The following is a 12,120-nucleotide window of genomic DNA, read 5'->3' as shown; positions in this document are numbered from 1 at the left end:
TTTTTTTTTTGGTACCGGGGATTGAACTCGGGTCCTTGCGCTTGCAAGGTAGGCCACCAAACCCCTGAGCTAAATCCCCAGCCCTAGAATTGCCTCTTAAGGAGGGTTATATATATGATCTTGAAAAGATTTTGTTCTGAGGAGACTGCTGTCTACCTGGCACAGGCCCATACTCTTTAGAACACAACTGTCATTTAAGAGGTTTAGGAATGACAGTTTGTCTGAATAAGGAGGAGAATTACTTTTTAATTTGTACTTCTTCCTAGTCTTTTAAGTAAAAGTGGAATATTGCTGGAATGTGAATTGAATCTAGAAATGCACTTTAGAATTAAGATAATGAAACCATGTGAATTTAATGCCAGATAATTGAATTCAGTAGACTTGTGTGACTTCTTGCTATAGTTTAGAAATGATTGTTTCCTTTCTAAGCAATATTTTATAGTTTTCAGAGTGTAAGTCTTCTTATGCTCCTTAGTTTAGTTTATTCCTAAGTGTTTTAGTCACCTTGATGCTATTGTGAATTGAGTTGTTTCCTAAATTTCATTTACGGATTATTCACTGCTCATGAATAGAAATACAGCTGATTTTTTTTGTTTCTTGATTTTCCTTGGAATATTGTTGAATTCATTTATTAATGCCAACAGGGTTTTTTGTTTTGGGAACCATTAGAGTTTCTACATAATATCATATCATTTTGGACAGAATTTTATTTTTCTTCCAATTTGGATGCCTTTTTTTTCCCCTGCCTAATTTCTGTGGCCAGAACTTCAATACTATGTTGAAAAGAAGTGGCAAAACCAGGCATCCTTGTCATGCTTCTGATCTAGGGGGAAAAGCACTTGGTTTTTTTTTGTTTGTTTTGTTTTGTTTTTAGCACTTGTTATTTTTAAATTTTTCTTTCATGCTTCCTATTTTGTCTTTTCTTTCCTCCAATAGGAAAGGTTCCTAAATACCATCTTTCAACTCACTAATTTCCCTTAACCTTAATTCATCTATATTTTATCACATATACTATATTCTTTATTTTATTATACTTTTATTTTGATAAGGGGTCTCACTCTGTAGTTCAGGCTGTCCTTGAACTCACTGTGTAGCCCAGGCTGACCTTGAACTTGTGAAGATCCTCCTGCCTCAGCCTCTCACATGTTGGGATTACAGGCATGTGCCACCTCACCCAACTCTTCATTATACTTTTCATAATTAATATTTCCACTGGGTCCTGTTCAGTTTCTGTATTTTCATATTGTCAATATTCCTATATCTTTTAGAAAATATGTTAGGGTTTTCTTTTTACTTTATTTGCCTTTGCTTCTAGCGTTACCTATAATGTGGTTTGCTGTCTTTTGACTTTTGAGATGATAGTCTCATTTTTCTCATTTTGTGCATTTTCATTTGGGAATGTGGGTTACCTTCTTTGGATTACACCCAATGAGATAGCATAACCCTCATCTCTAACAGTTACATGTAGCTAGTTCTGCAAGGTTAGGGACATGGTGAGGGGAGTCCTACCAAGAAGAGCCCCAAGAACCAAACAAATAGTTAAAGCACTACCCATTCATAAATCTGAGATTAAGGATTCACTCCCCTTTTCTGTTAGGTAAAAGAGGGATAGAGAATTTAGGTGATGGAATTTCAGTGATGAGGAAATCTAGAGGTAGGAACATTTTAGGCAGTGCCTGCATCCTCTTGTCTGTCATTGCTATTGCATCCTTGTGTCAGGGGGTATAGGTCCTAATTATCAATAAAACAGTGGATGTAAAAGCAGGAAGACAAAACCTACGTTCAAATTATCTTTTCCTCCCATTGTCCCTCCAAAGCTACACAAGGCTTAAACTAGCCCTTAAGCCAGCTGCAGTTGGTATCATTACACATAAACCCCAGTACCAGAACTCCTTAATGACTTTGACCTTGCTCATCATTGGAGAAATACAAGTCAAAGCCACAATGAGACACCTATTATAATGGCCATTATTGTTATTTGAAGTTCTGGGAATTGAACCGTGGGCCTTCCCACTGAACTTCATTTCCATCCCTTTTTTATTTTGAGACATGATCATGCTAAATTGCCCAGGCTGGCCTTGAACTTGTATTCCTCTCACCTCAGTCTCTCAGAGTACTGGAATTACAGACATATGCCACCATGACAGGCATTTGTTTAGGAAAACAAGTGTTGGTGAAGATAGGAAAACATTGGAACTCTTGTGCACAGTTGGGAATGTAAACTGTTGTAGAGGCTGAATATAATGTAGCTCAGTAGTAGAATGTGTGCTTAGCATGCACAAGGCCCTGTGTTCAGTTTCGAGCACACACAGGCACATGCATACCCAAATAGAAAACACTTTGGTATCTCTTCAGAAAGTTAAACAATTATTATATGTTCAAGAAATTTATGAATAAACTAGAAGAGAGGAGGTTATGATAAGAAGCTGGGAGTATCTAATTTTAATGATCAGAGAAGAGACATTCCAAGTAAAGTCTAGATGGTAGTGTAAAACCCACAGGGAGTTTAAATTTGGGAAATGGTCAAAGCAAAATTCAGTCAAACTTGTCATCTCTTTCAGCTATCTTTGTCATATTACTGAACCTTGCTTAACGTTTATCACTGTCAGGATGGAGATGTATATGCCATAGTCACCAGTATAGTACAAATGAATGCTTAAGGTGGCATTGCCAGTACACATAGGTAAGAAGTTTAAAATAAGAGAAGTGGTTGAGGAAATACTTTCTCCAAACTTTTGAGAGGGCGGGGGATTTAGCTTAGTGGTTCTGCTGCCTGCCTCACAAGTGTAAGGACCAAAGTATGATTCCCGGTACCAAAAAAAAAAAAGAAACTTTAAGAAAGATGACAGGTTTCAGATCGAAAATGTCCAGATAGAATACCATGTAAAGAAAAACCCACATCTGTATACAGAACAGTGAAGTTTAAGACTATCAGAAATAGAGAATGAAAAAAACAGTTCGATAACCAGTAAAAAAAAAAAAAAAGCAAATTTGAAATGTGAACAAATGACATTACAAAGGAACAAAACTCAAGTTGACATTGCACTTTGCAACAGTATGGACAGCAAGAAGATAGCAGTAAATTTTTTTTTTCGTATTAGAATATTGAAGTAGAGGAACTGTCTTAGTCACTTTCTTGTCACTGAAGCAAATACCCAGCACCCACAACTTTAAGGGAAGGTTTATTTTGTCATGCAGTTTTGGAATTTTCAGTCTGTGGTCTGCAGGCTTGAAGACATTAACAGCACACAGAAGGAAGGCTGCTCACATCAGTGAGGCCAGGAAGCATAGAGAAAAGTGAGCCACCAGCGAGGGAGAGTCACCCTCCCAGGCCACGCCCTCAGTGATCCACTTCCAATCAGGCCCCACCTCCTGATAGCACTTTCCACTCAGAACTCATTCATGGCAGGGCTTCAGTGGTTCAGTCACCTTCCAAAAACCCCACTTCTGAGTGCATGAGTGATTTGGGGACCCTTGATCTAAACCATAGCAGAAACTATGTCTGAAAAACATGATGGGGACTGGGTGTAGGGAGATCAATGGACAGTTAAAAGGTGTAGATTGATAATGTAAAAATATTTTCTTCATAGGAGATATCTTAAGTCACAATTTAAAATTATTTAAGTGGGAGATACATGGATAGTGTATATATGAAGACTAAGTATCCCAACAATGCTTTTGCTCTATGGGTTTATATCTGTTGTTATTTAACTTACTAGAATTTTTTTTTGGTATGGGAGATTGGACTTGGGTCCTTGCACTTGTGAGGCAGGTGGCAGCACCACTGAGCTAAATTCATAGCCCCAAAATTTTTAAAAGTTAGCTCTTGATTAATTTAAAATAGCATTAACATGCCCTGTATATTTAGTATAAGTGACATATTTTCATGAAAAGTATTTTCTAAAATTACATTATCTTACCCATCATCTACAACATGGTAATACTTTCGGTATGGCAAGTAGTATTTTAAGAGATCTTGTTGTTTCAGGATTCTTGGTCCTCTAAACCACTTACTAATTAACTTATTTTCTTGCCATTTCAGAAAAAAGCCAAAGGACAAGAACTGTTTGATCAGATTATGTACCATCTGGACCTTATTGAAAGTGACTATTTTGGTCTGAGATTTATGGATTCGGCGCAAGTAGCAGTGAGTAACTTTTGGAGGTTACATTATTGGACAGCAAAGGAAATTTTCAGATGATATGCTAAGTACTAGAAAGCTACTTTTTCTTTCTTTCCCTTCTGAGCATTGAACTCAGGGCCTTCACACACCCCTAGTTCATTTTATATTTTTTATTTTGAGATAGGGTGTCACTAAGTTACCCAGGTTAACCTTCAACTTGGAATCCTCCCGCCTTAGCCCTTTCTTGGGATTATAGATGTGTACCACCATGTTCAGCAAAGACTGCATCCTTAGTATAATAGTCACTATTTCATGTGATTTCCTGCTAGCTAAACCTTTGACCCCTTGCTTTAAAATTACCAGAAGTGCTTATTAAAAATGAGAATTCTGACCCGAATATGTGGTGCACACTGTAATCCCGGTTACTCAAAAGGCTGAGGCAAGATTGCAAGTTTGAGGCCAGCTTGGGCGGTTTGTCTCTAAAGGACTGGGGATGGAGCTAAGTGATAGAGTGCTGACCCAGCATATAGTAAGGCCTTGTGTTCAGTCCCCAGCACTGCCCCCCAAAAGTGAGTTCTGGTCCTAACCTGAATTACTAGAGAAAAATGCTTGAGGATGGGTTTTGGCAATCTTATGTTTTTAGTGTTCACTGGCTTAGTTGTTGGCACACGTGGTTGTTGTGAACCACTGTTCAATGAAAAGAATGTTACACTGGGAGTTTTGTGGCCTCTTGGGTAAGTGATACAATTTATAATTTAAGATGAGTAGACTTGGATATTCCCAAGGTCCCCTTCAAATTTATGTGTTCTTTGATATGCGTTTTAGATGAAAGAATGGTGTATGTAATAGAGTGAAAGTTGAATGCTATTCAGAGAACTGAGTACTGTATTAGGATTTCACTGAAAGATTTTTGAAAGAAAGTAGTGGCTAAGATTGGGAGGTGCATTAGTGGCCATTCCAAACTGAATATCCAACTTATTAAATAATAGATTGGATGTTATTTATTCTCTTAATAATTGAAATTTGATAGTTTTCAAGCAGGGAGATTAATTATATTTTGCTTCAGAAAGTTATGTAGAAATATTGGGTAGGATTTTGTTTTAGAGTGGACAGATTAAAATCAGAAGAGATACTTCAAACTTGGTTGGTAAAAGTAATATTAAAGCCTAGACAGTACAAGGGTGCAGATACAATATGAAAACATTAAGCTTTGTTTCTGTAAGTCCGAGGGAGAGAGAGGATGGCTGGAGGAGGGGGAGATGAATTTCTTACCTGACTGTAAGGAACATCTTGATTAGCTTTACAAGTTAATCACTTTAGCTGGCATTGTTTGCTTACTACCACCGCCCCTGAATTAAAAAAAATTAAGCATAAGCATTTAACAGCAGAGTATTGGTTAGGTATTGGTCAAGATACAGTGACTACTATACATCTTTTTTTTTTTTTTTTTTTTTTTTTTTGGTACCGGGTATTGAACTCGGGTCCTCGCGCTTGCCAGGCAGGCGATGGAACCACTGCACTAAATCCCCAGCAATACTATACATCTTATTTAAAAATAGTAATTTCAGTGGTACCTCAGTTCATGAATGCTTTTGCCTGTTTGTTTGTTTGATGGTTTGACTCACAAACAGAAGCATTTTGCAAAATTCTGTTTTTGTTGGGGAACTCTGCATCACATGACAAACACAGCCTTGGCCATTCCAGAATCATGGAATGAATTAAGTTCATGAACTGAGGTACCATTGTATACTAATGGATGTGAAGTGATAGAACTGTCAACTGGGTGTCGAAACAGTAACATTTAGTTTTTCTGTGTTTACAAGAAACTGGTTGTGTGTGCACATGTATACACATGTACATATAAGAAATTTGCAAAGCTATTTCCCATTATTTCAGAGTTCTGACTTTTTCTTTCTTTCCTTCTTTCCTTGTGTGTGTTTGTTGGGGGGAGGCAGGGGGAATAGAGATTGAACTCAGGGTATTACTACTAAGCTATATCCCCAGCCTTTTTTGTTGTCTATTTTGAGACACTGGCTGAGTTGCTAAGGTTGCCTCTGTTGGTCTTAAATTTAAAATTCTCTTGTCCTGGCCTCCAGAGTTCTGGGATTACAAACATGCGTCACCACACCCAGCCACAGCTCTGATTTCTTCATGTTGTTAATACTGGAGATATTTCTTTTGTTTTTCTTATTAATGCTTCTTATTTTTTATTAAACTAAATTGACTAAAAGCAGGGAAAGAGTTTTTTTTTTAGCTCTTGTCCAGCACGTAGTAAATATATGGAGTGTTTATTGAATTCAATTCTGGGACTGCCATTTAGTTTGATAAAGATGTGGATGGTCAGTAAGTTTGTTATCATTAAGCTTTTTCTATAAAATGGCTGAAATCTTGCGATCAGATGAAAAATTTCATTGGCATAGACAGTTTTTGGCTTTTTGTTTTTGAAGGAGTGTTGGCATGGGGGAAGAGGCAAAAGTAATGCTAATGTAGGTCTTTAGGTACTTTTGGTTCATTTCTTTTTTTAATTTTATTGGTACATTTCAGGTATACAATATAATGACATTCATCATCAGATATTTGTACCTTTACATAATATATCTTGATGCTTAATTTTTCCCCATTCCTCTGCCCCCCTTTCTCCCCTCCACCTCTCTATATTTACAAAAACTTTGTTTCCATATTTTAATTTTCTCGTATTAGTTCCATTCCATGATTCATTTCTTAAAATATTTAGGTTTGTGGAAGAAATTCGACATGCAGCCATTCCTTATTATTAGCTCTTGACTGATGCCAGCAATTACTGACTTATTAGATTCCATGGGATATTTTTTCCATGATTTCATATACATAACACTTCCTTTTTTTCTGGTCATAACAAACTTTGGTTAATGCCAGGATTTGAATTTTTTAATCCATATTCTTTTTAGTTGCTGCTTATCTCTTAGTAACCAGAAATTTAGTCATTAAGGTTACAGATTTTAATTCATTGTGTTTTTGCTATACTAAAATAATCTGAGTTTAGCTGGAAGAACAATTGGTAGATGAAAGATAATAAAAATCAACTACAGGTAATACCTACAATTTTAAGTTCTGATTCATATATTTTATAAATTTTATGATCTAAAGCAAACATAGATGTAACTTATAGTTATTTTGTTTTGTGGCCAGATTCAATTCTATAATCAAACAAAATTGGTATTTGACAAACAGTTCATTAAATTAATAGAGATAGTGAAGTTGATGGAGTCAAGTGGACTTTTGGCCAGGAACTTAGTGTAAATTAAGCTAACCCAGTGTTCTGTCATATTTACTGTGTTGGCATAACTACAGAATCCAGTGGGGAAGGGACACAATGCAGTTTACCTTTGAACATATGGAATGTCCATATATGTAAGATTAAGGTGCTGAAATTCACTTTGTCACTGTTTGTGACCCAAGAATTATATTGCCTGTTACACAGCCATCATGGAGATTACCTAAATTAATTAAACAAAGTTAATTTTTCTTCCTGTATTCACATACAATCTGAGCTTGTGCTCCTTTTGAAATTGTTAATTTCATTACACTGAGACATTTTATGTATTTATGTAGTTTCATAGTTGAAACATGCTTTTTATAATTTGTATAACTAGCAAAATCAAGTAATTAACATTGACACATCAACACATTACAAAAGTTCTTAGATGTGACACTAAACCCACAATCCACTTTAAAAAATTGATAAAATGGGCTTCATTAAAGTTAAGAACTTGTAGGACTGGGGATTTAGCTTAGTGACACTGTTCCTGCCCGGCAATGCAAAGTCCTGAGTTCCATCCCCAGTGCTACCAAAAAAAAACAAAACTTAAGAACTTTTGCTCTGAGAATGACCCTGTTCAGAGGATAAATAGGTAAGCTACAGAGTTGGAGAAAATATTTGCATACCACATATCTGACAAGGAAATTACATCTTGCCTGTATAAAGAACTCCTCAGCAGTTAGAAAGCAAACAATCCAATTAAAAAATGGAAAAAAGCAGACATTTCACCAAAGAGAATATACAAATAGCAGATAATAAATGAAAAGATGAAACATCACTAACGGTAAGGAGAATGCAAATTAAGAAATTGATGAGTTGCCATTACTTTTTGTCTATTAGAATAGCTAAAGTAAAAACAAAAAATGGCAACTCCATATTTTAGTGAGAATGCAGAGAAACTAGATAGCCTTATCTGTTGATATTGAGAATATAAAATGATATAGCCACTCTAGAAAATATTCTGGCTGTTTCTTTCTTTTTTTTTCTTTTTTGGTACCAGGGATCAAACTTGGGTCCTTGAGCTTGTGAGGCAGGCAGCAGAACCACTAAGCTAAATCCTTGGCTCCGGCTGTTTCTTAACCATATGATTTAGTAGTTGTGTGCCTGGCCCTTTATTCTATAGAAATGAATACTTATTTCCACATAAACAAACTTATGTAAGTGTTCATATCAACTTTATTTGTAACAGCTAAAATAACCAAAATATCCTGCAGTAGAAGAGTGATTAAATAAACAGTGGTATAACCATACCAGAAATGATACTCAGTAGAAAAGAGTATCATATAGCAATACATATAGCAACTTGAGTTAATTTCCAGGACATTAAACCTTGGTGGGGAGACAGTATCAAAAAGTTACATACTGTATGATTTAATTTATACAGCATTATTGAAATGTCAAAATTTCAGAGTTCAAGATCAGTTGCCAAGGCTTATAGATATTGAAGGTGGGAGGGCATGGTTGATTTCTATAAAGGAGTAGTATTTTTTGTGATAATGAGATGTTTCTATATCTTGATTGTGATATTATTGAAGGAATTTAAACATGATAAAGTGATAAGTAAAAATTCATATTGTACCAATGTCACTTTCCTGATTTTAATATTGTACTGTAGTTTTCTCTGATGTAAGCATTAAGGGAAGGTAGGTGATGTAAGACCTCTTAGTACTGGTTGGTTTGTTTGGGTTTTTTTTTATTCTGTTTTTTTGCAACTTTTTGTAACTTTGTTTGTCTCATAATATTTTTTAAAAAGAAAATTACAGTGTGGGCCAATTAAAATGTGTCAGGAACATTTAACCCTCTGATGTATATTTTTGTGACCTCTGCTGTGATGAAATTTAGAGATCATATTTAGACCTTCCTTAGAATTTTAACTGGCCCAGTGAATTTTTAAAACAATATGGGATATTTAGTTGGTAATATCATATATATCTTGTGTAAAATAAACATTGCTTATCATGTATTCAGGTAGCTTTTTTAAAAGAAGGAAAAAAACAATGTTTTTTTTTGCCATTTTCTTAAATTGATTTGAGAGACTATATAGATTTGTTGTATAACTTTTTAAAAACTTTCCCTTGGTCTTGATATAAAAATCTTAAATATATTAGCTCACTGTACTCAGCAGCCTATTGAAACTGTAAAGAATATATCATGGTCAGATATGGTTTATTTTTAAAATGTAAGGCTGATCTAATATCAATTGATATAATACAGAATATATAGTATATCATGATATTTCCTACCCATGCTGTAAAGGCTTATGCATTCTAGCTCTGTTGATACCAGGCTTGTCATGTGACTTGGTGCCAATGAAATATGAGTTGACGTGATGTGTCCCAATCCTGAGTAGGTTTCACTAACCCCACATTTGTGCCCTTAATTGCTTCATTAAATACATAAGTGAAACTACATTTAAAAAATCGAAACTGAAATCTTTACCACAAGGGAAAGATGAATAATAACTTGGTAGGTGTAAGCTTATGTCATTTAGTTTAAATATAACACACATAAGAAATGGAGATGGAATTTATTAGATCTAAATGGCCTAGAATACATTTAATTATGTAGTGTAATATTAGGTAAATATTTTATTAATGTTCATCTGCAGGCTGTAGTAGTAGATTCCATAGCAAATCCAAAACCAGTGAGGTAAGAGAAGAGGCAGTTCTTGTTATTCCAGTTTTAGAATTTATGTACTCCAGATACTGTAGGCATAATCTGGTGAGATGTCAGCTTGACTCTGTGAAGGCTTTGAACTGGGCAAGATGATACTGTACTCTAGAATTCTTATGTGATTGGAGGGAGGGGATAACTTCCCTAGTTCTAGTAAAGTAGAGGACTTTTGGCCTCTTCAGAACTAATTTTTGTTTAAATTTTCTTTAGATCTGTGGAGATCTAGCCAAGATTTGGAACATTTGCCCCTCACTCAGGGAGTGGTGGGTGCTTTGTAAACAGGCGTCTCACAGACACCACTTACAGAGAACAGACCTGGCAGTTGTTAGGGGCTTTGTTCTTTTTCTACACTGAGTTTTGGTTTGTTTGTAAAGATACCACTAGATTAATAGAGAACAATATAAACATTTCTGTTAAAGATAAAAGATGACATTGTTGCCATCATCACTACTGCTATTTTTTTTTTTTTGTACTGGGGATCAACAACTCAGGACCTTGTGCTTACAAGGCAGGTGGCGGAACCACTGAGCTAAATCCCCAGCCCTACTACTTCTTAATTTTATAGTAGAGGTACCAGTAAATGCAGTCATGAAAATGAAATTCACAACTGTTTGAAAGGAGGAAGGAAAGTTATCACTGATGGAAGATGATTGGATTGTAAACTATAATTGAATATAGGAATAATGTTAACTGTATATATGTTTATAGTGTGTATAGTATAAAATACAATTTTCCTAAAATAAGGTTAACTGTAAAAAAATGAAGGATTGAGTCTAACAAGAGTACCTTTGCTGAATTGTTCGGGAAAACTGGTCTTTTTGCTAACTGATAATAATTGTTTATGGCTAGTAATACTCTGAAGTTGGTTGTCTTTGTCAATATTGTAGAATTAATTTTTTTCTTAAAATACATTCTGTGGAATGGAGTTAATAAGTTAAAGAGTATTAAACTTTTTCATCGTGTTGCCAAATTAAAACTTTTGTTATCAGGTATATGAGACTAGTAGTATGTTTGCCGTTATAAAATATTGTTTCAGCTAATGATTATTGCTATAAAGGTCTACATTATGAATAACTTCTATAATTAAAGAAATATAGATAACTGACTATTTATGTTGTTGAATAATTTCAGGGAGAGGAGGAAATACTTTTCTAACTCAATCCTCAGAACAGTCTTCTGTGAAGGTGTTTGTTTTTGTTTGTTTGTTTTGGTTAATTGAAACCTAGAGATTAGATTTAGATTTAGGTTTAGATATTTTGATTCTTCCTTTGTTTTGCTGAGATAGGATCTTGCTGTTTAGCTCAGGGTAGGCTGAAACTCACTGTGTAACCCAGGCTGGCTGAAGAATATCCCCAGTCCTTTTTTTACTTTTTAATTTTAAGACAGGGTCTCACTAAGTTACTAAATTACCTGGACTAGGCTTAAATTTGGGATCCTCTGGGCCTCAGCCTCCCAGAGTGCTGATATTACAAGCATGCCATCACTATGCCCAGTTTGGACCATGACATTTTTAGATCCTAAGAGAAGCACATTAATAATATACAGGGAGGTAGACTGAATCAACATTTTTTGGAATGTCTGATAGTATTATAGATAGCTAAATTAGATAGAAATATTCTCGGCAGTCATTCAAGGCTGGGCCCTTGAGGGAGTCAGTGCAGAAGATGAAAACACATTACATCTGTGACTGGAGGTATCTGTTGAAGGCCAGGCCTCAAGATAAAATGGGAATGACCAGGGCTACATACCTCCCCAGGGGATAAGCAATAACCATAATTGGTATCACCTGGCCCAATAAAGTCTAGCTAGATGTCAATCGCATAGGTGGATGACAAGGACCACCTGATCCATCCATTCCTAAAAAGGTCTTTGTTTTTTCCATGTACACTTGCTACATGATCTGCTTCTCTGTTGAATCGATATTACCTAATTGGCTATACCTGTAATCTTATTGGTTGATCATAGTTTTGACCCATGGTGTACCCACCTCGTGATTTTTTTTTTTTTTTTTTTTTTGTTCTGGGGT

General features: G+C 35.4%; 1 protein-coding gene across 5 annotated transcripts in view; it reads left to right on the top strand.

The window, feature by feature from the left end:
* Window positions 1-12,120, top strand: part of Epb41l5 (erythrocyte membrane protein band 4.1 like 5) — a 135,091-nt gene that overhangs the window by 10,865 nt on the left and 112,106 nt on the right. For all 5 annotated transcript variants that reach the window (XR_004514700.1, XM_033757132.1, XM_010632282.2 and 2 more), the window contains exon 2: window positions 4,043-4,147. Coding sequence is in view for 4 of the 5 variants with exons in the window: in XM_033757132.1 (XP_033613023.1) it covers window positions 4,043-4,147 (105 nt within the window). In the remaining variant the exon portion in view is untranslated. The remainder of the gene's footprint in view (window positions 1-4,042; window positions 4,148-12,120) is intronic.

Source organism: Fukomys damarensis, unplaced genomic scaffold (assembly GCF_012274545.1).
Source record: "Fukomys damarensis isolate Sample0158 unplaced genomic scaffold, DMR_v1.0_HiC HiC_scaffold_29, whole genome shotgun sequence".
NCBI classification, from domain to species: domain Eukaryota; kingdom Metazoa; phylum Chordata; class Mammalia; order Rodentia; family Bathyergidae; genus Fukomys; species Fukomys damarensis.
This window is presented reverse-complemented; position numbering and strand designations above follow the sequence as displayed.